The 25,334-nt window shown below is 46.2% G+C and overlaps 1 protein-coding gene, 1 long non-coding RNA gene and 1 pseudogene across 2 annotated transcripts in view; 2 read left to right on the top strand and 1 right to left on the bottom strand.

Annotated features, from left to right (window-relative positions):
- LOC140217336 (uncharacterized) overlaps positions 1-25,334 on the bottom strand; it is a 97,283-nt gene that overhangs the window by 17,092 nt on the left and 54,857 nt on the right. The window lies entirely within an intron of this gene.
- Positions 1,926-4,113, top strand: LOC126536152 (iripin-3-like; annotated as a pseudogene).
- LOC126536151 (iripin-2-like) lies at positions 15,589-16,926 on the top strand. Its single transcript, XM_050183021.3, has one exon. The coding sequence runs from the start codon at positions 15,608-15,610 to the stop codon at positions 16,805-16,807; it is 1,200 nt and encodes a 399-aa protein (XP_050038978.1). The 5' UTR covers positions 15,589-15,607; the 3' UTR covers positions 16,808-16,926.

Genomic DNA, 25,334 nt, shown 5'->3' on the forward strand with positions numbered 1-25,334 from the left:
GTCACGTAAAGTTAAAGGTATTAGGACAACTGTCTGGTTGTGGAACATATGGCCCACTCTCCGCCTTAAACCCATTTCTTAGCCTTAATAAACAGGATCGTCTCGACGTACACGGGTTCCTTAGAAAAAAAAATTGCTATTAGTGTGTGCTTACCTCGACGTTCCCGTGGCAGAGTCTGTTGGACAGTAACGACTCGGCGAGTACGGACTAGCAACATCGCTACATCGCTACTCCCGATTCCTACGATCCGAGATCGAGCACCAAAACCCTGTAGTTGTGTCCGGTTAACACACTGAATGAGACACGGGAGCGGCGCTACAAACATGCGTTAGTTAAAACTCCTGCATCTCGCAGGCGACTTGCTACCTGTTATGTCAGTTCGGGTATCTATACATTGCCTAGCCGTAGAAAGATATGGGAAATGTTGCACATATTTAACCGCTGCTTATAGTATATCTTATATAGAGTCGCTGAATGCCGCATTACAGTTTTATCGCGATTCATGATTCTAGCTGTGGCATACTCTTGGCTTGAGAAGAAGTGCTCCCGGTGCGTGGCAAACAGGGAGGACTCGCTTGCTTCCTTAGGGCACACTTCTTAATTAGGCTCTGTGATGACTTTTAAGGCGCATATTTGGCGGTGTGTCCGTGTTTTCATGATGGGTGTCGTCGGGTGCGCAGGCCATCGGGTAGGCTAATATAACTCCAGTGGCTCGTTACAAGCGGCATCTCACCCTCTCCTGCCCAGCCGTATTTGATGGTGCGGATCACTGTGGCGCTCATCCTGATTGATCGGGCACTGCTGTCAGGGCGGAACTGCTACCAACCAATGGTTAACTGAGCTTTAGACAGCGTTGTGGTGAGCCAAGCTTTCACGACAGTTTGGTTAAATGCTCTCGGATGTGGAGAACAAAACAGAAGACGCTTTCACGAAGCTCTGCGAAAAAGCAATAGCTGGTTAGCACTCGTAACCATTGCATGCAAGGGATCGCATGAGACGAGACTGCGTGTTTAAACGAATGAAGACCCCCAGAGTACACGATGTATTCGACAAACGATACAGTCAAGCGATGACCCGGCCAGCCACCAGAGCATACTCAGCCCGAAAGCATTGGCTAGGGAATCCGGAAAGACTGCACCCTTATTAGAGAACGTAGCGCCCACCAATTTCCATAAAAGGATCTGAAAAAAATTATTTAGGTTCATATTTGATAAATATTACACGGTGTGTTTAGGCAAGACCTGGTTTCGTGGAAAAATTCGTTTCTTTCTTGTAGCGAAAGGCGCATAGATAAGCGATGGAGCAGTCTGGACTAATTTATCTCTATGATGAGCAGCACCCGTCAATAAAGACGATACTCTTGCGTCCTGTATTTAACGGTCAAATTTTGCGTGTTACAACCTCGATACCATTCAGAATCTCTTGATTTGCTTGAAGTACTATTTGCGCGGAAAGCCCTAATGAGGCATCGCGAGGCAGCCGGGGAAATCTTGCGAGCTTGTTTTGTAGCACGTGTATACTATAGGTTAGAACGAGCACTGTTTTCTAACAATAGGGCTATTCATGCATTGCAGAGAGAGAGATAAAGAGAGAAAGGCAAAACTTGCCGCCTTTTTTAAGAGCAATGGAAAATACGGTGCTGTGCCAAGAAAACATATTGACTGCACCTTTATCGAAACGAGCCAATATATAATCTTTGCAGTACAAAGAAATGTAAGAAGTTGGCGAAAGCGGAAGCGACCACGACACGCCGTCGATGAGATCCTAACCACAACGTGCGCCATACTATATATACTATATATATATACTATATATATACTATATATATACTATATATACTATATATATATACTATATATATATATGTACTATATATATATATATATATATATATATATATATATATATATATATATATATATACAATTTTCATACACGCCCATTCCCTGCAAGAGCAATCCAATGGCCATATGCTGAAACAAAAAAAAAAAACCATAATTTCAGCTGCACATTGCGGTGAAAACGGAAGTAGTCCGTCCTCGTCTGTCTTCATCGAAATGTGCGTTTTCAAACCTTTACTGAGGTCGTAATTCGGGTCTTTGGGTGCGCAGTGGAATACAAACTGTCTGCATTATGCGACCGCAGCGCAAACGACGGCACCAACTTTCCACCGAAAGCGAGCGTTTTCTCAAGGCGGTCCCCCACTCTCTATTTCCATCGGCGTCAGTGACAAACCTAGACCCAAGTTGTCTTTCTTGGCGGAGGAAATAAAATGCCATCTGCCACTGACGCAGATAAAAACGAAGCGCTGACAAAGATAGCAATATTCGCATACACTTGAGCCGGCGGGCGTTGAGCGTTGTGTCTCGCGAGAGGTGCAATCCGAGATCTTCGTCGGTGGTCGCGACACGCAAGAAAAAAGAAATACACCAAGCAGAAAAGAATAATGGAGGTCACCACGCGTCAGCTTAAAGTGAGGAGTCTCCGCAGCCAACGGCCAGGCATTCACAAGAATTCTAGCGATGCTCGCCAAATTTCTCCTCCTCGCGTCGGTTGTCCCCGTGGCCCACTGCGGTACCGACGACAACACGCTGCTCGCCAGGGCCCACAACCAGTTTGGCGTGAACCTGCTAAAGTACCTCGCAGCCCAGGAGCCCTCGTCAAATGTATTCTTCTCACCGACCAGCATTGCAGCCGCGTTCGGTATGGCCTACGTCGGCGCCAGGGGAAACTCTGAGGCGGAGCTGGATTCTGTGCTCGGTCACACCGCTCTCGGCCTTACCGGCCGAGACAGAGTGCTCGCAGCGCACAAAAACCTCTTGGAACTGTCGACTTCGCCCAACGTCACTGTGGACGTGGCCAACATGGTCCTAGCACAGGTGGGCTTTCCCATATCGGAAAGCTACAAACAGCAGCTGCGCGAAATCTTCGACGCCGATTTGAGGTCTGTGGACTTCCATGGGGACAGTCGGAGGGTAGGGGCGGAAGTAAATGCGTGGTTGCGCGGAATGACCAGGGACAAGATCTCCGGCATGCTGTTAGGGGGTGAGCCGCAGCTCATCGTGCTCTTCATCCTGAACGCCGTTTACTTCAGGGGCGCCTGGCAGACCAAATTCAACGCCCGTGAAACGGTGGACAAACCTTTCCTCAACCTGGGCACCAACGAAGTGAGCAAACCGGCGATGCACCTCAAAACACGTCTTCCGCACACAAGAGTAGATGCCTATCACGCCTCTGCCGTGGAGATACCGTACCAGGGAGACAGGTTCAGCATGGTGGTCCTCCTTCCGGACAACCCAACTGGACTCGCGGTGGTCCGGAACGGCATGTCGCTCCACATGCTCGAAGACATCAGCAGCAAGCTAAGCTTTAAGGACGTCATACTCTAGCTACCCAAGTTTGAAATGAGCGTTGATTACGTCTTGGTGACAGCGATGGAGGCCCTTGGTTTGAACTCTGTCTTCGAAGGATCGGCCAACTTCAGCGGCATCAGCGAAGGCGTCCGCCTTGTGATAGCCAACCCTGTGCATCAGGCGGCCGTCGAGGTGTACGAGGGAGGAACCATCGTGAGCGCAGTCACTGGGTTCTCGTTCCGGCGCACCTCGGCTCACCTCAACCCGCTGCTGCCCATAGAGTTCATCGTAAATCGCCCCTTCCTCTACTACATCAGGGAAAGGAGCACCAACCGGATTCTTTTCATAGGAGAGGTTCACACGCTCTGATACGCTGAGTCGTTCCTTTGCACTCCGGTACGCCCGGACTTTCGAGTGATGGAAATGTGCCACTAACATTACAACGTATGAAAACGCACCTTTTAAATAAAGTGCGCCCTTTTAGTACATTTCCTGTCTATTTTCCTTAGGGAAAGTAGAATGCCTTTTTCTTGCTTTTTTATTTTCTTTCTTTTTTTCCTTCTAAGGACTATAGTTAGGTGGAAACCGTATCATGTTGCGTAAAGCAATGACATAAGACTCCTGTACCCCTCCCCCCTCTTCTAATCAAATAATTTCAAATCAAATCATATTTTGTTCTCCAGCAAGTATCTGGATGGTCACCTGGGCAAAAACTGTACGAACAGCTTGACGAAGGCCCAAGAAACCATTACATGGCAGCAGCAGCAAAATGAAATAACAATAGCAATACAGAAGTAGTCATCAAATCAAATCAAGTACAGCAATCAAGTACAGCATCAAATCAAGTACAGCAATAATACAGTTGTTTTCTTAAACGACATATGAAGAAATACGGATTACATGTGCACAAAGTATGTTCGCAGTTGTTTTCGACTAAAACCAGCAGTATCTTTATGTTTATTGAGAAAAAATGGCAGATTGTGAGCCAAGGATTGCAGTTTGTAATCGGTTCTAAACTGTGGTAAGGACCAAGTGTCAGTACAACGAGTGTTAACTATTGGTGTACGATATTCTTCTATTTCGGTTCGAATTTCGTTCGGTTCGGTTTCATTCGGTTTTGGTTCGAATTTCTTCTATTTCCCTTCGAAATTGCTAGAAGTCTGCAACATGCTTAGCTGCGTGTTTTGACGCTTGCAAAACGCTCTTTCTACAGCGTTTGGAAGAGAGACACGACTAAGAATTAAAGCACTCGTGAAATATCACCACCATAAAAGACATAATACCGATACACTGTAAGCTGTAATGATCATCCTTCTCTCTCGCCCTTTCTCGCGAAAGTTATCTTCAACCACTACACTTAACCATCTTGCGCAGATATGCGCAATGTCGTAGCCAGAAATTTTGTTCGGGGGGGGGGGGGGGGAAGGCTCACGATGGAGCTCGGCCTCCTCTCAGAATTTGACGAGGGATCACATACATCAATAATAACTGCATTACCATTGTCAAAGGTGCTGCAAACGAATTCTTGGACTCTACGCACTATCATGACAAGGAGAATACGGATTTTTTTTCATAAAAGCATATATTCTTATGCCACAAAAGTTGTGCCAAATACAACTGACATCAATGCTTCTGTGTTTTTCGTCTATTTAACAAGAAAGAAAATATCACACGGCATTTAGAACTACATAAGCGCGAACCCATCAAAGCCGTGCATGTCGCTAATATGATAAGTGTAAAGGCCTTGAAATGAACAAGTTGAGGACAAATATTTTAATGAAACTTTGTCATTCAAGAACCTTCTTTTTCATCATCGTCATCACCAGCCTGTTTTATGTCCACTGAAGGACCAAGGCCTCTCCCTGCGATCTCCAATTACCCCTGTCCTATGCCAACATATTCTAAACAGCGGCCGCGAATTTCCTAATTTCATCGCTCCACCTAGTCTTCTGTCGTCCTCGATTGCGTTTTCTTCTCTCATCGTACCCATTCAGTAACCCTAATGTGTCCAACGGTTATCGAACCGCCGCATTACATAAGCTGCCCAGCTCCATTTCTTGCTCTTGATGTCAATTAGAATATCGTCTATACCCCCTTGCCGTGTGATCCAAACCGCTCTCTTTCTGTCTCTTAACGTTCTGCCTAGCAATCTTCGTTCTATCGCTCTTTTCGCGGTCTTTAACTTTTTCTCAAGCTTCTTTCTCAGCCTCCAAGTCTCTGCCCCATATGTCAGCACTGGTAAAATGCACTGATTGTACGCCTTCCTTTTCAATGAAAATGGTAAGCTTCCAGTAAGAAGCGGGTAGTGTCTGCCGTATGCGATCTAACCCATGTTTATTCTTCTGTGAATTTCCTTCTCATGATCAGGGTTCCCTGTTATTAATCGACCTTGGTAAACATACTCCTTCACAGACTCTAGAGGCCGACTGGCGATCCTGAGCTCTTGTTCCTTTGACCGGCTGTTAATCATTATCTTTGTCTTCTGCATATTTATCTTCAACCCCACTCTTACACTTTGTCTGTTAAGGTCTTCAATCATTTGTTGTAACTCGTCTGCATTGTTGGTGAGTAGAGCAATGTCATCGGCAAACCGAAGGTTGCTGAGATATTCGCCGACGACCTTTACTCCTAAGCCTCCCAGTTTAATAGCTTGAATACTTCTTCTAAGCACGCAGTGAATAGCATTGAAGAGATTGTGCTCCCTGTCTGACCCCTTTCTTTATAGGTGTCTTCTCGCTTTTCTTGTGAAGAATTAGGGTAGCTGTAGAACCTCTGTAGATATCTTCCAAGGTATTTACGTAAGCGTTCTGTGCTCCTTGATTACGTAATGCCTCTATGACTGTTGGTATCTCTACTGAATCGAATGCCTTTTCGTAATCTATGAAAGCCAAATAGAAAGGCTTGTTATATTCTGTGGATTTCTCGATAACTTGATTAATGACATGGATGTGATCCATTTTAGAATATTTCTCCCTGAAGCCCGCCTGTTCCCTAGGTTGACTAAAGTACACTGTGGCCCTTATTCTATTGGAGAATATTTTGGTATATATTTTATACAATACTGGGAGTAAGCAAATGGGCCTCTAATTTTTCAATTCTTTAACGTCTCCTTCTTTATGGATTCATATAATGTTTGCATTCTTCCAATTTTTTGGTGACCCTTGCAGTCAATAAGCACTTCGTATAAAGAGCCGCCAGTTTTTCAAGCATTATGTCTCCTCCACCTTTGATTAAATAAACTGTTGCTCCATCTTCGCCGGCCTCATATCCTCGTTTCATGTCTTGCAAGGCCCTTCTGACCTCATCGCTAGTTATAGAAGGAGTTTCTGCATCCTGTTCATTTCTATTTCTAATGGAGGTGTCCTGACTCCCCTGGGTATTGTACAGGTCAGTATAGGATTCTTCCGCTTCTTTTACTATGTCTTCGTGAGTGCTGATCATATTACCCTGCTTATCTTTCAGTGCATAAACCTTGGTTTGTCCTATACCAATTTCCTTCTCATTGATTTCAGGCTGCGTCCATTTTTTTACGAATTCTTCAGTCTTTCTAACGTTACTGATTCTAATATCACTTATTTTCGCCTAGTTGATCAGTTTTGACAGTTCCCCGAATTCTATCTTATCTCTTCAGTTGGACACTTTAATTCTCTGTCGTTTAATTATTAGCTCCTTTGTTTCTTGGGAGAGCTTGCTTACTGCTTGCCTTGGTGTCTTGCCTCCCACTTCAGTTGGTGCCTCTGAAGCCAACCTCATTACGGTTTCATTCCTTATCTCTATGTCATCATCATCTCTCTGTTCTAGGGCTAAATACTTGTTTCCAAGTACCAGCATGAATTCGTCTGCTTTTACCCTTACTGCCTCTAGGTTGACCGGTTTCTTCATGACCAATTTTGCTCTTTCTCTTCAAATTGAGGTGAATCCCAGAGCTCACTAACCTATGATAACTGCACTTAAAGCTACCTATCACTTTTACATCCTGCACTATGCTGGGATCAGCAGAAAGTGTGAAGTCAATTTCATTTCTTGTTTACCCATTATAGCTTTTCCACGTCCATTTTCTGTTGCTACGCTTCCTGCAAAAGGTGTTCATGATTCGAAGGTTATTCCTTTCTGCAAATTCTACCAGCATCCCTCCTCTAACGTTCCTACAATCGACGCTGTAGTTGCCAATTGCTTGTTCACCAGCCTTCTTTTCCCCGCAATCTTGCAATGAAGTCGCCCATTACTATAGTATACTGAGTTTGCACTTTCTTCTTCGCTAATTCATCATCTTCACAAAATGGATCCACTTCTTCATCATCGTGACTGGATGTTGGAGCGTACGCTTGTACTACCTTCAATCTATATATGTCCTTATGGATTAGGAATCCTACCCCGTATTTCTTCTTATCTGGGTGACCTCTATAGCAGAGGACATGTCTGTTATTCAGCCATGTATAAGCCTCACAAGTGCTTCTAATCTCACTAAGGCCGATGATATCCCAAACAATGTCTGATAGTTCCTCAAAGAGTCGTGCTAAGCTAGCCTCACTCTTGAGGGTTCGGGTGTTTAACGTTACAAGGGTCAGATTCCACTGTTGGCGTGTCCGGACTCAGAGATTCTTAGCACCTTCTGCTGCGTTACCGACCGTCACCTTGGTCAGCTGCTCCGCAGCTGCTGGGGACTGACAGCTATTGGGGAATTGAGTGATTAATTTGGGAGGGAGTGGCCGAATACTGCACCAGGGAATCCAATTCCTGTTCTCATGAAGGAGTGTCTTGTTGAAGCTTAGTGGGCCTTCCTAATTTGGTTGTAGCTGGATTAGTATAGCCCCACTCGCTCTCGGCATCTTTTGCCGGTGACTGGCGTCGCTCCAAGCCTACATCACCAAAAAGTGGCCCTCATTTTTTCAAAATACGATACATCTGATGTGTTTGTTGCTGCCGGGAAACAAGTAATAGTGTTTCTCTTATTTAGAAATAGCCTGAAAATGAAATCGTCAGTCAGAACTGGCACATGTCTTTAACATAAATTCAAGTCGGTGTTCTATTGCTATTAAAATGGGCCTGCGAGTTCGATCAAGGTCATTTTCACGAGCATATATCCAGTGAGTCGTAGTTACACCATGAAATTAGATAGTTACTCTTCTAAGAGGGTTGATTATATTTTTGATGTTGATAACATACTTAGACTACAACACTGCAACAGACACACATTAAATAGTTGCAGCATTCGATAATCCAACAATCTCGTGCCGTGAGGCACACAGTCGTTGGGCGTGGCTGACTATAATATTGATTAAGGCTTGCGTTGGGGCTAGGAGGAATATAATACTTGTGATTAAAAAGTAGTGCGGAAAAGTTGAACTACAGATACGAGAACACCAAATACGAAGCGGATCTATCAGTATCTAGCTTTAGTTGCCCACATTGTAGGCCCCCTATTTGTTTTAATAAACAGTTGATAGATGCGCTCTGTATGTGGTGTTCTGGTCTTTGGTTCAACTTTGCAGCGCTGCTTTTACAGCACAAGTGTGAATATAATACTTCATCCGGACCTCCCACTCTTCCGCGTATTAAATTTAACAAGCTGATTGTGTTTCAGAACAGGGATATAGCGGTCCCAAAAAATTGGGCATGATGCAAGTTGCGCAAGCTGACAGTTTGTTGGGACGGCAGCTGCCCAGCGTCAGGGGTTATAGGCAACGCGAGCGGGTGTGGCGAACCCCGCGCGTCATCCGCAACCGGACATGCCGAGAAGGCACAAAAGAGAATCGGCGTTTACGAAGCAGCGATACGCGTAGTAAATAAAGGCTTTACTTGTGTGGTCACGCTACTAAAAAAGAAGATTTAGCTTCAGCTGTAGTTTTAATAGACTTTCCAGCGTGCAACCGAAAGTGCCAGTGCCCGCTATCAAAAATGAGAGCAGGCACCAAATGACATCCTTTGCTCCCCACTTTTGACAGCGAGGAAGGCGGGGCCAAGTGTCCCCCTAGCGCCTCCCCCCCCCCCCCCCCGGTAGATACTGGCTCTTGGTACAGGTTTATGTTCGTGTAAGGCTAATTCTACTGCAAGAGATATGAGCCTGTTTTCTTCTCTCCTTAGCCTCTCATTTTCTTTGCGCTGTTTATTTCTTTCCCCGCCACACAAGTATTCTGCCGTTGCAAGACCTCTGAAAAGCGAGGGTGAGGTCCCCGGTTATCGCTGGTCTTCCTCTCTGACACTCTTCGTTGCAGTGCTTACTGCACTGCTCTTCTGTTTCATTAACACTACTCCCTATCGAAACATGCTAAGAACTTTCGATTTCTGCCAAATTATTGTCATGATGGCTGCTGTGGCATTAAAAGCAAACCTAAATGCTTGTTCCTGTTTTTCGAGATGCTGTTTTTTAATTATTAAGAAAGCCACGAACAAGACAACAAAAATTGAAAAATTCATCTATTTCGTGGTGGTGAAACCATAAGAACTAGTGTGAAGGAAATATAAGAGATTTTCCTCACCGTTACTGCGCGGAACAATTTCGTGCGATATGTTTAACCTATGTTCACTGATTCCGCGTGCTAAGCGGCAAATAATCCCCATTACTTCCAGGACACCCTTTTTTTTTTTTTTTTTTTACGGGCTCCCTATTCTTTCATAAATATGAGGCCCAGAGCTGTGCCTCATAAGAATAAAGGGTGTCGCGACTTTCTTCTCCTGCCAACAACTCAAACTTTTGTTGTTGCAATGAGTAAGGTGGAAGGTCTTTTAACAAATATTTTAAACCGGATCCTGTCACGTTCCTGTTTCCAACTTCAGTGCACGTTCGTGGTTACATCAATACCCGAGAATACGCGCGAATGCACGACGCTGAGGACAACGTGTTAGGAAAATAAAGCGAAAGCATAGGAGCTTTCGCTGCAGGCTAGAGTAAACAAAAATTAAACACACGGCCAGCTACTCCTCCGGGATTTGACATACTTGACTTAGAAAGTGGCGACTGGGAGAGCAACCTCTGGTATATTTGCGTTTCTGTTAAAAATTTTGGCTCAACAGAGCAATAAAATGTTCCAAGACTGCTATTACTTTACCTATCTTGCCGATTATTCATTCCAACATTCACCAAAATGATGACCGTGCAATCAAAAATCAGCCGAGAGGCGCAAAGATTATATGTTCAAACATTAATTTTGAACACAGTAGAAAATCAGTCTATGGCAACTAGTACAAATACGGCTTGAGATATCTGAAGTCGGAACATTCTCGGTAAATCGCATTTCTGATGAGATTTGCATCGAGTCAAATGTACTTTGACATAACTCCAACACAAGCTGTGAAAAATAACAACTCCTCAAAGTGCAGTAGATGCAAACCTGTTCTTTTTCACAAGTTTGCGTCCATGATAATGCATTATTATTAATACAACTATTTCGTTCGAAAGCATATATAGATATACATTATACAGAAGAGGGAAAGCGAGGAGCAGGCTGGCAACTGCCACCGAAAGCGGCACAACGCCTGCCTACATTCTAAGGAATGTGCACAAAAACGCAACCTAGAGGTGAGCAAGAGAAAAATTACCTGGACGAAGCATCGCTTAAAAGCTCTCTGTGATAGTTTTCATACTTGTAGACTTGTCGGAATGCTGGTCAGAGTCACATTGCTGCTCCTGGTATCTGTTAATGGGGAATGTTGCCTATCCGAAAGAGCGAAAACATTTTTTTTTCTCCATTTTGCTCTTTCCAATTAGCCGCCACCGCTTGATGCGTGTTTTCTGATTTTTTTTCTTCATCTCTGTATGCAAGCACACGCCGCCATTGCGTTGCGTTGCAAAATAAGCTAATGGTTAAAAAAAAGGAACCCAGCAGTCATGCCCTCTACTATAATTTCAAGCTAATGATTCGGTGAGCCCAAAGCGTAGTTAGAGTGAGAATCCACACAGTGGCGTTATGCCGACAGTGCGTGCGGTTCTCCGCCGCAGGAACACCGCATGCCAGGACACGCGCAGCCGCCACGATGACCCGTCTCGTCGGCCGTGTGAAACTCTATCCGCTTCGAAGCGGTGGCGTCAAGCTGTGTTTGCCATGCGTACGTTCAGCCCGGAGAGCCTCTTACAGTTGAATGTCCAAGCGAGGTTTTTCCCTGATGCCCTGGTAACCTACAGCGATATCTGGCTGCTCATCTTTCTGTGCACGTCTGCACAAAGGTTCTGTGTGACGTACACGGGAGTCAGGGATGGCGTTCATAATTCCGACTGTCGTTTGCCACGAGTCATTTTACCGATACAGACAGTTGTTTTTAAATCATTGGTTTTTATGTGCCAAAAGCACTTTCAGATTATGAGGCACGCCGTAATCGAGGACTTCGGAAATTTCGACCACCTGGGGTTGTTTAACGTGCACGTGTTTAACGTGCTTAACGTGCAAATATAAGCACACGGGTGTTTTCGCATTTCGCCTCCATCGAAATGCGGCCGCTGTGGCCGGCGTTCGATCCCGCGACCTCGTGCTCAGCAGCCCAACACCATAGCCACTGAGCAAACACGGCTGGTAACAGCTGTTCTCATTTGCTTCATAATGTTTCTGCTATTGAAGAGTCAGCGAGCTGATGAGACAATTAGCGCTTTAATATTGATGTTTTTTTTTTCAGTAGCTTAATAGGATGAAGTCAGCCAACGCACCCTGCCGTGTCCCTTCGAAGTTCCATGAAATCCTCTGTTATTTCTGCGGCCACAGTTGTCGCGTTCATCGTTGAAGTAACTCATCCTGCCCCGTGATGCTTCGATGCTGGGCGAAGTGCAAAAAATATTCCCGTGCCCTGTGCATCGGGGGCGCGTTAAAAATCCCCTGGTAGTCAAAATTAATCTGCAGTCCCCCACTGCGGCGTGCATCATTATCAAATCGTTGTTTTGGCACGTAAAACCACAGAGTTCAGTTCACTTCAGTTATGATGCTTCTGATCGGCAGCTCTGTAAGAAAGAGAGCTGACGACCGAAATCCTGGGGCAAATTTCCCAGATGTTTTGTTCGTAATTGCTGTTTGCCGTAGGTCAACACCACGATTGGCTGGCATTGGTTCTTACGAACAATTTGCGTATGAAAGTTTTTGCGAATATGGGAAATGAAGGTAAGAAATAAAGACAAAAGCACCTAGTGCCGCCATATATGACTGTTTAAGGTACATAATTTTTTGAGAGCACCACGTCAACTGTGGTGTCATAAACTTCACTATTGAAGAACAGCACCAAAAATGTGACACGGCAGAGAGTACAACACGAAACGGAGTGACTTCTGCGACTTCTGGGACAAAGTTGCATTAAATAGAATATTCACGCCGTGTTTCTGAAATTAGGTGGGTAGCAGTGGCCGTATTGCAATTTTTCCGTCATATGACTGCAGGCGTAGTTTGTGAGGACTGTGCAGACCATTGGGGCGCACAGCACAGAATACGATTTGCCGGAGTGAGCTATTTTTATTATTACTCTTAAGATCGAGTAGCAAGCGCTAAAGCCAGGCGACGTCGGCTACTTGTCGTTCCTTGGGCATACAGAAGATAACACATGCCCACGCCCTCATGAAGCTGCAAAAAATCATTATCTTAATCTACATAGATTCGGCGCACATCTGCGCACAGCTCAGAGAAATTCGAAACGAGCACGCTGAGCAGCGCAAGGCGTATATCATTTGCAGGAAAAAACGTAAAGTTAGAAGTATTAAGAGAGCTGTCTAGTTGTGGAACATATGGCCCACTCTCCGCCTTCATCCCATTTGTTAGCCTTAATAAACAGGATAGTCTCGAAGTACACGCCTTCTTTAGAAAAAAAATCCTATTAGAGTATGCTTACTTCGAAGTTCCCGTTTCAAAGTCTGTTGGACAGTAACGACGTGGCGAGTTCAGACTAGTGACATCACTACACCGCTACTCCCGATTCGTACGAGCCGAGATCGAGCACCGAAACCCTGTACTTGTGTCCGGTTAACACACTGAATGAGATACGGGAGCGGCGCTACAACCATGAGTTAAGTAAAACGACTGCATCTTGCTACCTGCTTGCTACCTGCTATGTCAGTTCCAGTATCTATACATTGCCCAGCCGTAGAAAGATATGGGAAATGTTCTACATATGTAACCGGTGCTCATAGTATGTCTTATATAGAGTCACTGAAGGCCACGTTGCAGTTTCATCGCAATTCATGCTTATAGCTGTGGCATATTCTTGGCTTGAGAAGAAGTGCTCCCTGCGCGTGGCGAACAGGGAAGACTCGCTTCCTTCCTTAGGGCACACTTCTTAATTAGGCTCTGTGATGAATTTTAAGGCGCATAACTGCGCAGTGTCCGTGTTTTCACGATGGGTGTCGTCTCACAGTTCACCCTGCACTTGGTATTTCATGCCAGGCCATCGGGTAGGCTAATATAACTCCGGTTGCCCGTTACAAGCGACATCTCACCCTCTCTTGCCCAACCGTATTTGATGGTGTTGGTCACTGTGGCGCTCGTCCTGATTGATCGGGCACTGGTATCAGGGCGGCACTGCTACCAACCAATGGTTAACTGAGCTTTAGACAGCGTTGTGGTGAGCCAAGCTTTCCCGACAGTTTGGTTAAGTGTTCTCGGATGTGGAGAACAAAACAGAAGACGCTTTCACGAAGCTCTGCGAAAAAGCAATAGCTGGTTAGCACTCGTAAGCATTGCATGCAAGGGATCGCACGAGACGAGACTGCGTGTTTAAACGAATGAAGACCCCCAGAGTACACGATGTATTCGACAAACGATACAGTCAAGCGATGACCCGGCCAGCCACCAGAGCATACTCAGCCCGAAAGCATTGGCTAGGGAATCCGGAAAGACTGCACCCTTATTAGAGAACTTAGCCAACACCAATTTCAATTAAAGGGTTTGAAAAAAAAAACAAATATTTACGTTCCTATTTGATAAATATTACACGGTGTGCTTAAGGAAGACCTGATTTCATGAAAAATCCGTTCCTTTCTACAGATAAGTGAAGGCCTATAGATAAGTGATGAAACAGCCTGGACTAATTAATCTCTGTGATGAGCAGCACCCGTCAATAAAGAAAGTACCCTTGCATCCTGTCTTTAACGGTCTAATTTTGTGTGTTACAACATCGCTACCATGCAGAACCGCATGATTTGCTTGAAGTACTATTTGCGCGGAAAGCCCTACAGAGGCAGTGCGAAGCAGCTGGAGAAACCTTGCGAGCGTGTTTAGTAGCACGTTTAGACCATAGGTTATGACAAGCACTCTGTTCTCTGAGAATAGGGATATTGATGCATTGCAGAGAGAGAGAGAGAGAGGCAAAACTTGCCGCTTTTTTTTAAGAACCATAGAAAAAACTGCGCTGTTCCGACAAAACATATTGACTGCACCTTTCTGAAAACCAGCCAATATATAATCATTTCTTTCACATTCCAGAGAATACGTAAAATAAACAACCCATCCACGTTACGGATGTGACTACCAAATTCTAACAGCTTTGTTTGGGATCATAATTGCAGTGGAAAGAAATGGAAGAAGTTGGCGAAATCGGCAGAGACCACGACACGCCATCGATGATATCCTAACCACAACATGCGCCCCACTCACAGAGCGTGCATTTAGCCAATTCTGCAACACTTCTCCCAGCTTCTATATATATATATATATATATATATATATATTCATAAGCGCCATGTCCTTGCATGAGCAATAATATGACCATATGCTGAAACAGAAAAGGCATAAATACAGCTGCACATGGCGGTGGTCCAGTGCGATTGCGGCAATAAATCTTTCCGTAAAACTGAAGTAGTCTGTGCTCATGTGTCTTCTTCGAAATGCGTGTTTTCAAATCTTTACTGGCGCTGTACTTCCGGTCTTTGGATGCGTGGTGGAATGCAAAACATCTGCATTATGCGGCCGCCGTGCAAATGGCGGCATCAACTGTCCTCCGACATCGAGCGTTTTCTGAAGGCCATCCCCCACTCTATATTTCGCTCGCCATCAGTGACAAGCATATACCCAAGCTCTCTTTCGTTGCGGAGGAAATAAAACGCCGTCTGCTGCTGGCGCAGATAAAACGAAGCGCTGACAAAGATAGAAGCAATCGCGTACACTTGAGGCGGCGGGCGTTGAGCGTTGTGTCTCGCGAGAGGTGCAATCCGAGATCTTCGTTGGTGGTCGCGACAGGCAAGAAAAACAAATACGCCTGGCAAAAAAAGAAATGGAGGTCACCACGCATCAGTTTAAAAAGAGAAGTCTCCGCAGCCAACGGCCAAGCATTCGCAAAAACTCTCGCGATGCTCGCCAAATTTGTCCTCCTCGCGTCGGTTCTCGCCGTGGCCCACTGCGATACCGACGACAACACGCTGCTCTCCAGGGCGCACAACCAGTTTGGCGTGAACCTGCTGAAGTACCTCGCAGCCCAGGAGCCCTCGTCGAATGTATTCTTCTCGCCGACCAGCATTGCCGCCGCGTTTGGTATGGCCTACGTCGGCGCCAGGGGAAACTCGGAGGCCGAGCTGGATTCGGTGTTCGGTCACACCGCTCTCGGCCTTACCGGCCGAGACAGAGTGCTCGCCGCGTACAAAAACCTCCTGGAACTCGCGACCTCGCCCAACGTCACTCTGGACGTGGCCAACATGGTCCTAGCGCAGGTAGGCTTTCCCATATCGGAAAGCTACAAACAGCAGCTGCGCGAAATCTTTGATGCGGATGTGAGGTCTGCCGACTTCCACGGGGACGGTCCGAGGGTAGCGGCAGAAGTTAATGCGTGGGTGCGTGAAAAGACCAGGGGCAAGATCTCCGGCATCTTACCAGAGGGTCAGCCGCTGGACATCGTGCTCTTCATCCTGAACGCCGTCTACTTCAAGGGCACCTGGGTGACCCCATTCAACACCCGTGAGACGGTGGACAAGCCTTTCCTCAACCTTGGAACCAGCGAGGTGAGCAAACCGGCGATGCACCTCAGGACGCGTCTTCCGCACACAAGAGTAGATGCCTATCACGCCTCTGCCGTGGAGATACCGTACGAGGGAGACAGGTTCAGCATGGTGGTCCTGCTTCCGGACAACCCAACTGGACTCGCGGCGGTCCGGGACGGCATGTCGCTCGACATGCTCGAAGACGTCAGCAGCAAGCTAAGCTTTAGGGAGGTCAAGCTCCAGCTGCCCAAGTTTGAAATGAGCCTTCGTTACAGCTTGGTGCCAGCGATGAAGGCCCTCGGTTTGAACTCTCTCTTCGGCGGATCGGCCAACTTCAGTGGTATCAGCGAAAGCGTCCTGGTGAGGATATCAGATGCTGTGCACAAGGCGGCCGTCGAGGTGAACGAGGAAGGAACCATCGCGACCGCAGTGACTGGGCTCTCGTTCGTGCCCCTCTCGGGGCTCTACAACCCAGAGCCGCCCATCGAGTTCATCGTGAACCACCCCTTCCTCTACTACATCAGGGACAGGAGCACCAACCGGGTTCTCTTCATCGGAGAGGTTCACACGCTCTGATACGCCGAGTCTTTCCTTCGCACTCCGGTACACCAGGACTTTCGAGTGATGGAAATGTGCCACTAAAATTACAACGTAAGAAAACGCAGCTTTCAAATAAAGTGCGCCATTTTAGTACATTTCCTGTCTATCTTCCTTAGGGATTGTAGAGTGCCCTTTCCTTGCTTTCTTATTTTCTTCTTTTATTTCCTTATAAGGACGGAAATTAGGTGGAAACCGTATCATGTTGCGTAAAGCAATGACATAAGGCTCGACTTCTCCCCTCTCCCATCCGTAATTTCTATTGCGAAAGCAATACTGCTCGCACTTTCGCCCCATCGGTGGTCGTGGCGCCTCCTTACACAGCTGCGCCTCACGTGACCGTGTGACGTCACGCCAGACCGAGAGACGGGGCCCCAGCTCGCGGCATCAATGGTGGAGGCGAAGCCTTGCGCGCTGCTGCTGCGGCGCTACCGAGAGAGGGCGCTCGCTGGTGTGACGTCCCGCTAGGAGGATAAATGGGGCGACAACTCGGCTCCTCGCAGTGGTCGGCGCGCTGCCTTGCGCTATGTCGGCTTATGTATAGCCATAAGTTTAACACACACACACACACACACACACACACACACACACACACACACACACACACACACACACACACACACACACACACACACACACACACACACACACACACACACACACGCACGCACGCACACACGCACGCACGCACGCACGCACGCACGGTACGCAAGCACACACGGTACGCAAGCACACACGCACACATAAGACCGAAAAACAAGCACACTCACGGTCCTTGGTGTACCTGTCAACTACTTTGTATATCACGCCATAAATTTCCTTTCATGTTCTCATTTGCGCTCGCTCACGGCTTACTTAAAGGAAAATGTTTTTTAAATGTCATGGGACCCATCTTCCTGGAAAATTCTAGAATTGTCTCAGTCGCTGTTTTCTCGCCAAAGGGTTGAGTTGTTGCTTTTTTCCCGCTTTGGTCTTTGCGGCACTTCAACTATCTTCGATTCCGACGTTGCTGATCACGTAACCGGACCAACGCCCGGTGAGTCTTTGTCCACGCCTAACAAACGATCTCGCCTATCTGTCACCAGGCGGCTCGATTTATGGCCTCGATCATACAATGATCACACGCGATCACCCGGCAGACAACGGCCAGAAGGTTAAAATACTGATTTGAAGTAAAAAAAACGTAAAGAAAACATAGCGGGGGGGGGGGGGCGTAACAGGGAAAGGGAAGCCGCTGCGCTGCACTCTCTCTGCCTCAGTTGTGTGCACGGCGATGAAATCGAATCCCAGCAAAGGGGGCGAATCGTTTGACGCTCGTGAGGGTGGATCGATTGGTCCCAACATTGAACCGCTGTCTCATGCATAAGTGCGTTATGGTCAGGACATCCAGCATGCGCCTGTCAAGCATTTTCAAACGAAGTGATGCCATAAGACGTGCACTAATTTCAGCGATCACACTATCTTTACAATGATAGTTGGTAAAGCTACTTCAGTCAGTTTTTGTAGCATCTGTCGCGTATATCATCATTACGTTTTCTTGGCTGACGAAGTAGGGAGGAAGCTCATATTTTCTTTAACTTATTCGATCCCGAGTCGTCTATGTGTGAGCCGTTGAGCAGTCCCTGAAATTGTCGCGACATCATCGTAGCCACGCCGTAGTCGTCGTCCGTCGTCGACATGATGCCGTCGTCGTCGTTCTGCTTGATTTTTGGTTCTCTGCAGCTATGCATGGCCCAGTGAGTATAAGTGACGGGCTTGGAATGGGGGGTGAGGGGTGGGGGGTGGAGGTCTGTGTTTCGATCCCCACCGCCGGGCACCTACCGGTCTACCCGACTGGTACATGCGGGCCGCCAGCCAGGTATCTGGCTTTGCGGGAATGAGTTGCTTGAGAGAGGGTCTACGTTTTCCTCTTGACTAGCCATGCGGCATATTTTAATTTCGTCCGTCCTTATTCCAACACATAGGGACGAGTAAAGAAAAAAAAAGAATAAGACGCCGACTCCTGAGACAGATCTAGGAGGTAGCGGAGGTATTTTCGAAGACACCTTTCATTAAACGGAACTACCTATAGACTCGTATATTATGCGCACTTTCACAATTTCGACGAGGTGCGGCCCTTACAAGGGACCGAACCGTTTGGTCGAAATGGTGCCGGCGCAGACAGCGAGTTGTGAACATCCGGGATAACCAGATGTACCATTGTATCAGAGGTCAACGCGCAGCTCTCACCATCTGGTAGCGGCACGCGGAAATGCGCAGCGCGTGTAATTTCGCCTCTGCGCGCTCGAGGAATCGGGGAACCTAACGCGATTGCATCTCAGATTGAAAAAAAAATTATTTTCTGTCCATATCTTGGGCTGCCAAGTTGGGGTTGCGGTCCTAACACGGGTGCGGCCCGTGCAGGAGTGTACACATTTGTCTGTCCTGGTGTGTCTTCGTTTAAATGCGCGTTTTGAAGCCATTACTGACGTCGTACTTCGAGTCCTTGGTTGCGCGGTGGAATACAAAACATCTGCATTATGCTAGCGTCGCGCAAACGGCGGCATCAGCTGTTCCCCGACATCGAACGTTTTCTCAAGGCAGTCCCTCAGTCTTTTTTTTTTCCGTCGCCGTCAGCGACAAGTCGCGAGCGAGCGAGACTTGTGCAGCATCGTTGCGGTGGCTGAGGCAGCTGTGGCTCCACTTTCGTCCACCCGGATCACCGCATGGTGCAGCACTTCGTCCTCGTGCAGGCGTCCTCTGTGCCTCGTGATGCCTGACACATCGGCTTTGCGCCGGTCGAACATCCTACTCAGGCCGAGTTTTTCGAGCGCCCCGCTTAATAAGTACTTGGTCTCGAACTTGAACCTGAGTTTCATGAAGAAGGGATGCGTGCAAATGATGAATAGCTTGGGGAGACATTGCAGCGCATAAACACGATGACACGCATGCTCACGCAAAAAAAAAGAAAGAAAGAAAAGCAACGTGGAATGCCACTGAGGACTTGTTTTCGTCTTTGCAGCAGTCGACAGCGTGGAAAGCGACTGTAGAAAGCGACTGCCTATCTTGCGGTTAGTGTTTATGATCGCAACTAACTTAGAGTTTTCGGCTACAGCTGTAGCTTGTAGCTCTCGTGGTCGAATCTCTCCTGCAGAAGGTGAAAGACAGAACTGAAAGGGAAAGGGCAGGACTCCAGTGAGCGACAGTGAGACCTTTGGTTTTGCTTTACGTGCATAAGCTCTCCCAAAACCACAAGAAACTAACGATACGAGCAACGCGAAGAGGCGTTTCATTAAAAAAGTTGTCCAAGCTCTGTGCTCGGATTGGCGATGGCAGCAAAGGAGGCTGCCAAACGAGGCATAAACGTCGCTGCGTGAAGTGCTCGTCAGGGGTTTTATGTTTCATTCGCACGACTTGTGGGAAAAATTAGGTCAGTCAGAAAGAACGGCGTGAAAAACGATCAACCTAGGAAGTGTGCTCTAAAACAACTATGAAGGAAAACGACAAGTACGCGCACTTGGTCGCCCATATATTACGAAGTGTGAATGCGAGGCGAGGTTTCGTGAGACCAGGATCCTATGCAAGTCTGCACGTAACAAGGCTCGGTTGAATTTGCAAGCTTTCTTGATTAACAAGCATTCCATTATCTGCCTGAGCGAGGCGTCAACTGGCATCGCACAAGGCCGAGCTTGAGTTTTGGATGCTTTTATCGCGCGGGAGATCCTCGCGATATGCCTTCTGGATTTAATATTAAGAAGTCGCGTGACACATGCGCTCGAACGAGCTTATAAATCAATAAAAAAAAATTAAATATACCTGTGGTTGTAGCATTCGTCCTCGTCTGTGCCCTGTGTGTGTGTCCAAATTTATAGTTTTCTTTTTTTTTTCTTGCACTACCTTATCAAGTCAACATGTTCGACTAACTAGTCCAACAGTCAGTTCTTCTGAAGCACGTAACAAATGAATGAATCCTGGGGTTTTACGTGCCGAGACCACGATTTGACTATGAGTGACGCCGTATAGTAGGGGACTGCGGATTAATTTTGACCGCCAGGGAGATCTTTAATGTGCCCCCAACGCACAGGACACGGGTGTTCTTGCATTTCGCCCAATCCCCCCCCCCCCCCCCCTTTGGAATGCGGGCGCCGCAGCCGGGGTTTGGTCCCGCGACCTCGTACTTAGCAGCACACCATAACCGCTAACACACCTAGTATCTAACAAATTACCCGCGTTCCCCCTGCTTCTGTGGAGTGGCGCGGCTGAATTCAAGGTCGCGGGTTCGATCTCGGATGCAGCAGCCGAATTCCGATGAGGCGGAATCCAAAAATTCTCGTCTTTCATTGGGTGCTCGTTAAAACACTGCAAGTAGTCAAACCTAATCATTTTATTTATTACCATTTATTACCTTTAGGCAATGTCCCTTTAATAAAAGGGATATTGCCTAAGGGCTGGGGAGATAAGTTATACAGGTATGTTCATAAATTATACACAAGTGATACAGGTATAGTGAAGTGGTAATGTGAAGATAAGTAGTAAACAGGTTGCACATGCATACATATCGATATAACAGATGTTCAAGAACTCAGGTGATTACATAAAAGCATCATGAAATTGTGCTTGGGAGCTGAGTGTGGCAATGCTCCCGGGAATGCCGTTCCTGTCAATAGGTGTTACGTAAAAAAAGAGATTGTGCTGAAAATGTTCTCGTATGGGCTCGTGGACGGGAAATTTGAAAGGGATGACCAGTGTGATTAGGTATGCGTGACGTGGCTGATATGTGAGGCGCGCGATTAACTAATGAGTAGTAGAACTTGTGGAACAGTACCAGACCAGTAATTCCGCGACGATGGGACAGAAGGAAGAGGTCGGACTGTGCTTTTATTGACGTAACGCTTACGCTATAAGAATATGAATAGTGGATTAATCTTGCGGCACGACTTTGAACTGACTCAAGTGCATTTATTAGGACGCTTCGTGTGGATCCCAAATGGCAGATGCGTACTCCAGTTAAGTTCTTACGAGCGATGCGTAATGTGAGCAGTTTTACGTGTGGCGGTGCATGCCGCAAAGGACGTTTTAGGAACCAGAGGACGTGGTCAACTGATGAGATGATAGTATTAACGTGTGAACGCTAAGACAAGTCATTAGAGACGGTGACACCGAGATATTCGAACGAGCTGAATAGTTGCATGATGACATGAGCAATTGCATAAGAAAAGGAAAAGGGACTATGATGACGAATAAATGACGCAGCTTTACACATTTGCTATACAGTTAAGCGTCATTAGTCAACGTTCACTGCAGGGCAAATTGGTCCTAAACTTTATTTATAGAACGGTAGATTACACAACCATCGGCGAGCATACGAATAGAACAAGAAACGTGCGACGGTAGGTCGTTAATATAAATTAGGAAAGAAGAAGACCAAGAACGTAATCTTGTGGGACACCTGATCTTACCGGAATTGAGTTGCGATGTTTGATCACCTATATAACGACAGATCGGAAGCGTCTGGTTAGGAATTTTCTGATACAGTTTAGTACGTTAGGGTATTTCTTAATTGAGAAAGCTTTAGCACTGAGCGTTGTGTAACAATAGACGGTGATCAGAGGATTTCACGCATAGTCCAGAAAAATGGCATCGGTTTGAAGTTTGCGATCAATATTCGAATGTATGTCATGGACGAAAAATGGCGAGTTGCGTTTCGAAAGACAAACCTTTGCGAAAGCCATGCCGTGATGGATGAAAAAAAAAGTATTTGAATATAGGAAGTTGACGATTTTAAGGGTATATGGCATGTTCCATGATATTGCAGGGCACGCACTCTTACACAAATGGGGTGTATATTGTAGACCCTTGGGGTGTATATTTGCCACACAACAATAATCGTCATTTGCCTTGCTTGCGTTTCCTTTTTTGAAAACGCTGCTCTTGCTGCTTTCCTGTCGAGAACGCTCTGTCATGCTGATAATGCGCATGCCTTGATTGCTGGGACCCAGCTCATAATGTCTGTGGTCTCAGTGTCTTCGGACTCCGCCCCAATTTTTCTATAGGCTACCCAGTCGGTGAGCCTAGCCTGGCCAAGTCTTTTCCTGATCGGGAGGTTTCCTATCTTGACACGCAAAATGAAGTGGTCGCTGCCAAGCGTTTCTCCGTCGTTTTCCCATCGAAAATCCCTCCCTTACCCCTCTGACGAATGCCAAGTCTGGGCACGGATCTCGGTTGATACTGTTGCCCACTCGCGTGGGTTGGGTGTGGTCTGTGATAAGACTGAGCCTTCTGCGATCCGCTTCTCTGGCTAGGTCCTTGTCTTTTTGAGTTTCCTTAGCGTAGCCCCTGCTTTTGTGCCGGACATTAAAATACCTCAGGATCACGAGACCCTTCTTGCCTGCTGCTTGTTCTGCCTTGCGTAGCAGGTAGCCAAAGTTGGCTTTGCTCTGGCTGGGCGGGCTGTAAATGTTGAGGATCAAGATGCCTTCTTAGCTTCTTTTTTGGGTAATAATTTCAATAAAGACGTGGTCAATGTCCGTTGCGTCGACGTCGTGTCTGATTGCGGCGACAGCTTTGGCAACCAGTGTCGCGACCTTACTCTGTCCGAGCCCTTCATAGAGTGAGTAGGCCGCAAGAGTGGGTGAGGAGTCGGTTTCCTGTAGGGTGATTATGTCTGGTGGAGCTGCGCAGTTAGTGTCTAGGAAAAACCGGGCTCGCAGCGTTAAAGAAAGAAAATGCGGAAAAGACAGATGATGATCATTGTTGTGTGGCAAGATACGACCAAAAGGGTGTAATTTTGTTTAAGAGTGCGCTTGTTAAGGAAATTGGGAGGTACATTAATGGGATGTTCTTGTCCCCTTATTTGAAGACTGGCACGACCTTGCCGGTTTTTCATTGAAACGGAAGAACTACCGTGGTGAGGGACTGAGAAAACAGATATGCAGAACAAGTTAGTTTTGTATTCATTAGCAGTTCTTGATTCCGTCGTAACCAGAAGAAGTTGAGAGTTTTAAGTTGTCTATTATGAATGACACACCGTTAACTGAATATGTAACATTGGACATGGCAGATGATAAAGTGCACGGTGGACAATGCACAGGGATGTCAGATTTATTAGTAAATACGGAAGAAAACGCAAAGTTAAAAATATTGGCACATTCAACGTCGGTTACAAGTTCACCAGACTCTATGGTAATTACGATAGAACGCGCTTCTTGTGGGTTTATGGTTTTGCAAGATAGCCTTGCGTTGTTTCTGAACATATTTGGTAGGTTGGTATTATAAAATTATTGCTTGGTACTACGTATTTTTTATAGGTAAGCTGCTTCAGGAACGTAATGCTTGTCCATGCGCAAGGGATGTTGCACCGCTTAGCAGTGCAACAAAGGAGTTCATTTTATTTGTATTTTTCTTTTTTCGTTTCAGCGATTTATTGAACCACGGCTTTTGAGTGACAGTTCGGAAGGGAACTTCGGGTTTATGTGCTTGCGTGAGCTCTTTTATTACTATATTTTTTTAAGTGACCAGTTTTCGTGGATGTATCGGTGAAAAAAAACTAATTCACATGTCGGAAGGAAGATTTCAAGTTCGCGGTTTATATTTTTATAGACGCCTCTATCATACAAACAAATTGATTTTATGTATGTTTGACGTGCGTTCGTAGTAATGTTAAAAATGCAGTGCGTGACCTTGTGATCGCTAATGTCTTTCAGATATTTGTTCCGACTTCTACGTAATTAGGAATTTTTACCGCATGTTCTGCGTAAGAAAAATCCTTCGGCAACTGTATTGCACAGTACGTAGAATTTGAGTACCACAAAAAAATTCGGTATAACAAAGTAAAGTGCCGATTACCAAGGTTTAATTGAAATTTGTAGAAAAACGAAGAAATATTACTGAATTTCAAATGTTCTTTTTATCAACATCATTCCCAAAGCAACGCGTGATTTGAAAAGAAGCTTTACAGCTTACAAGTTATGTATGTATGTATGTATGTATGTATGTATGTATGTATGTATGTATGTATGTATGTATGTATGTATGTATGTATGTATGTATGTATGTATGTATGTATGTTCATTACTGTCATGTCTCGGTTGTTCACTTTTCAGTATGTGCGCTACATTTCATTTGTTTCGTAATATGTGTGGGACTAATTTGAAGGAAATGGGAAAAAAGAAGCATAATAACTGGAAAATTGTGTAATACGAATCCTGGCACGAAAAGAGTGGGTTTCTTCATCACTATTTTCTACTCACAACGGTACTTCGGTCACGTTTCCTGTATTTGTTTGAAAAGAAAACAAAATAAGCGCGAAGGAGCAACATAATGAGCTCATGGTATCCGGGTCGAACAACACGAAAGGCGGCTCAGCGCGCGCGTTAAGCCCTTTGCGACAGCACGCAGTGCTGACACCCCTTCGTCGGACGTCGCTTCGTGGGCGATCGCAGGCAAACAGCATTCCCTCACAGCAAGCGCTGGAAACAAAACACAGAGGGCCGAACACGCGAAACACAACGCTCCCGCAACAAAGCGT

Source organism: Dermacentor andersoni, chromosome 4 (assembly GCF_023375885.2).
Source record: "Dermacentor andersoni chromosome 4, qqDerAnde1_hic_scaffold, whole genome shotgun sequence".
NCBI lineage: Eukaryota > Metazoa > Arthropoda > Arachnida > Ixodida > Ixodidae > Dermacentor > Dermacentor andersoni.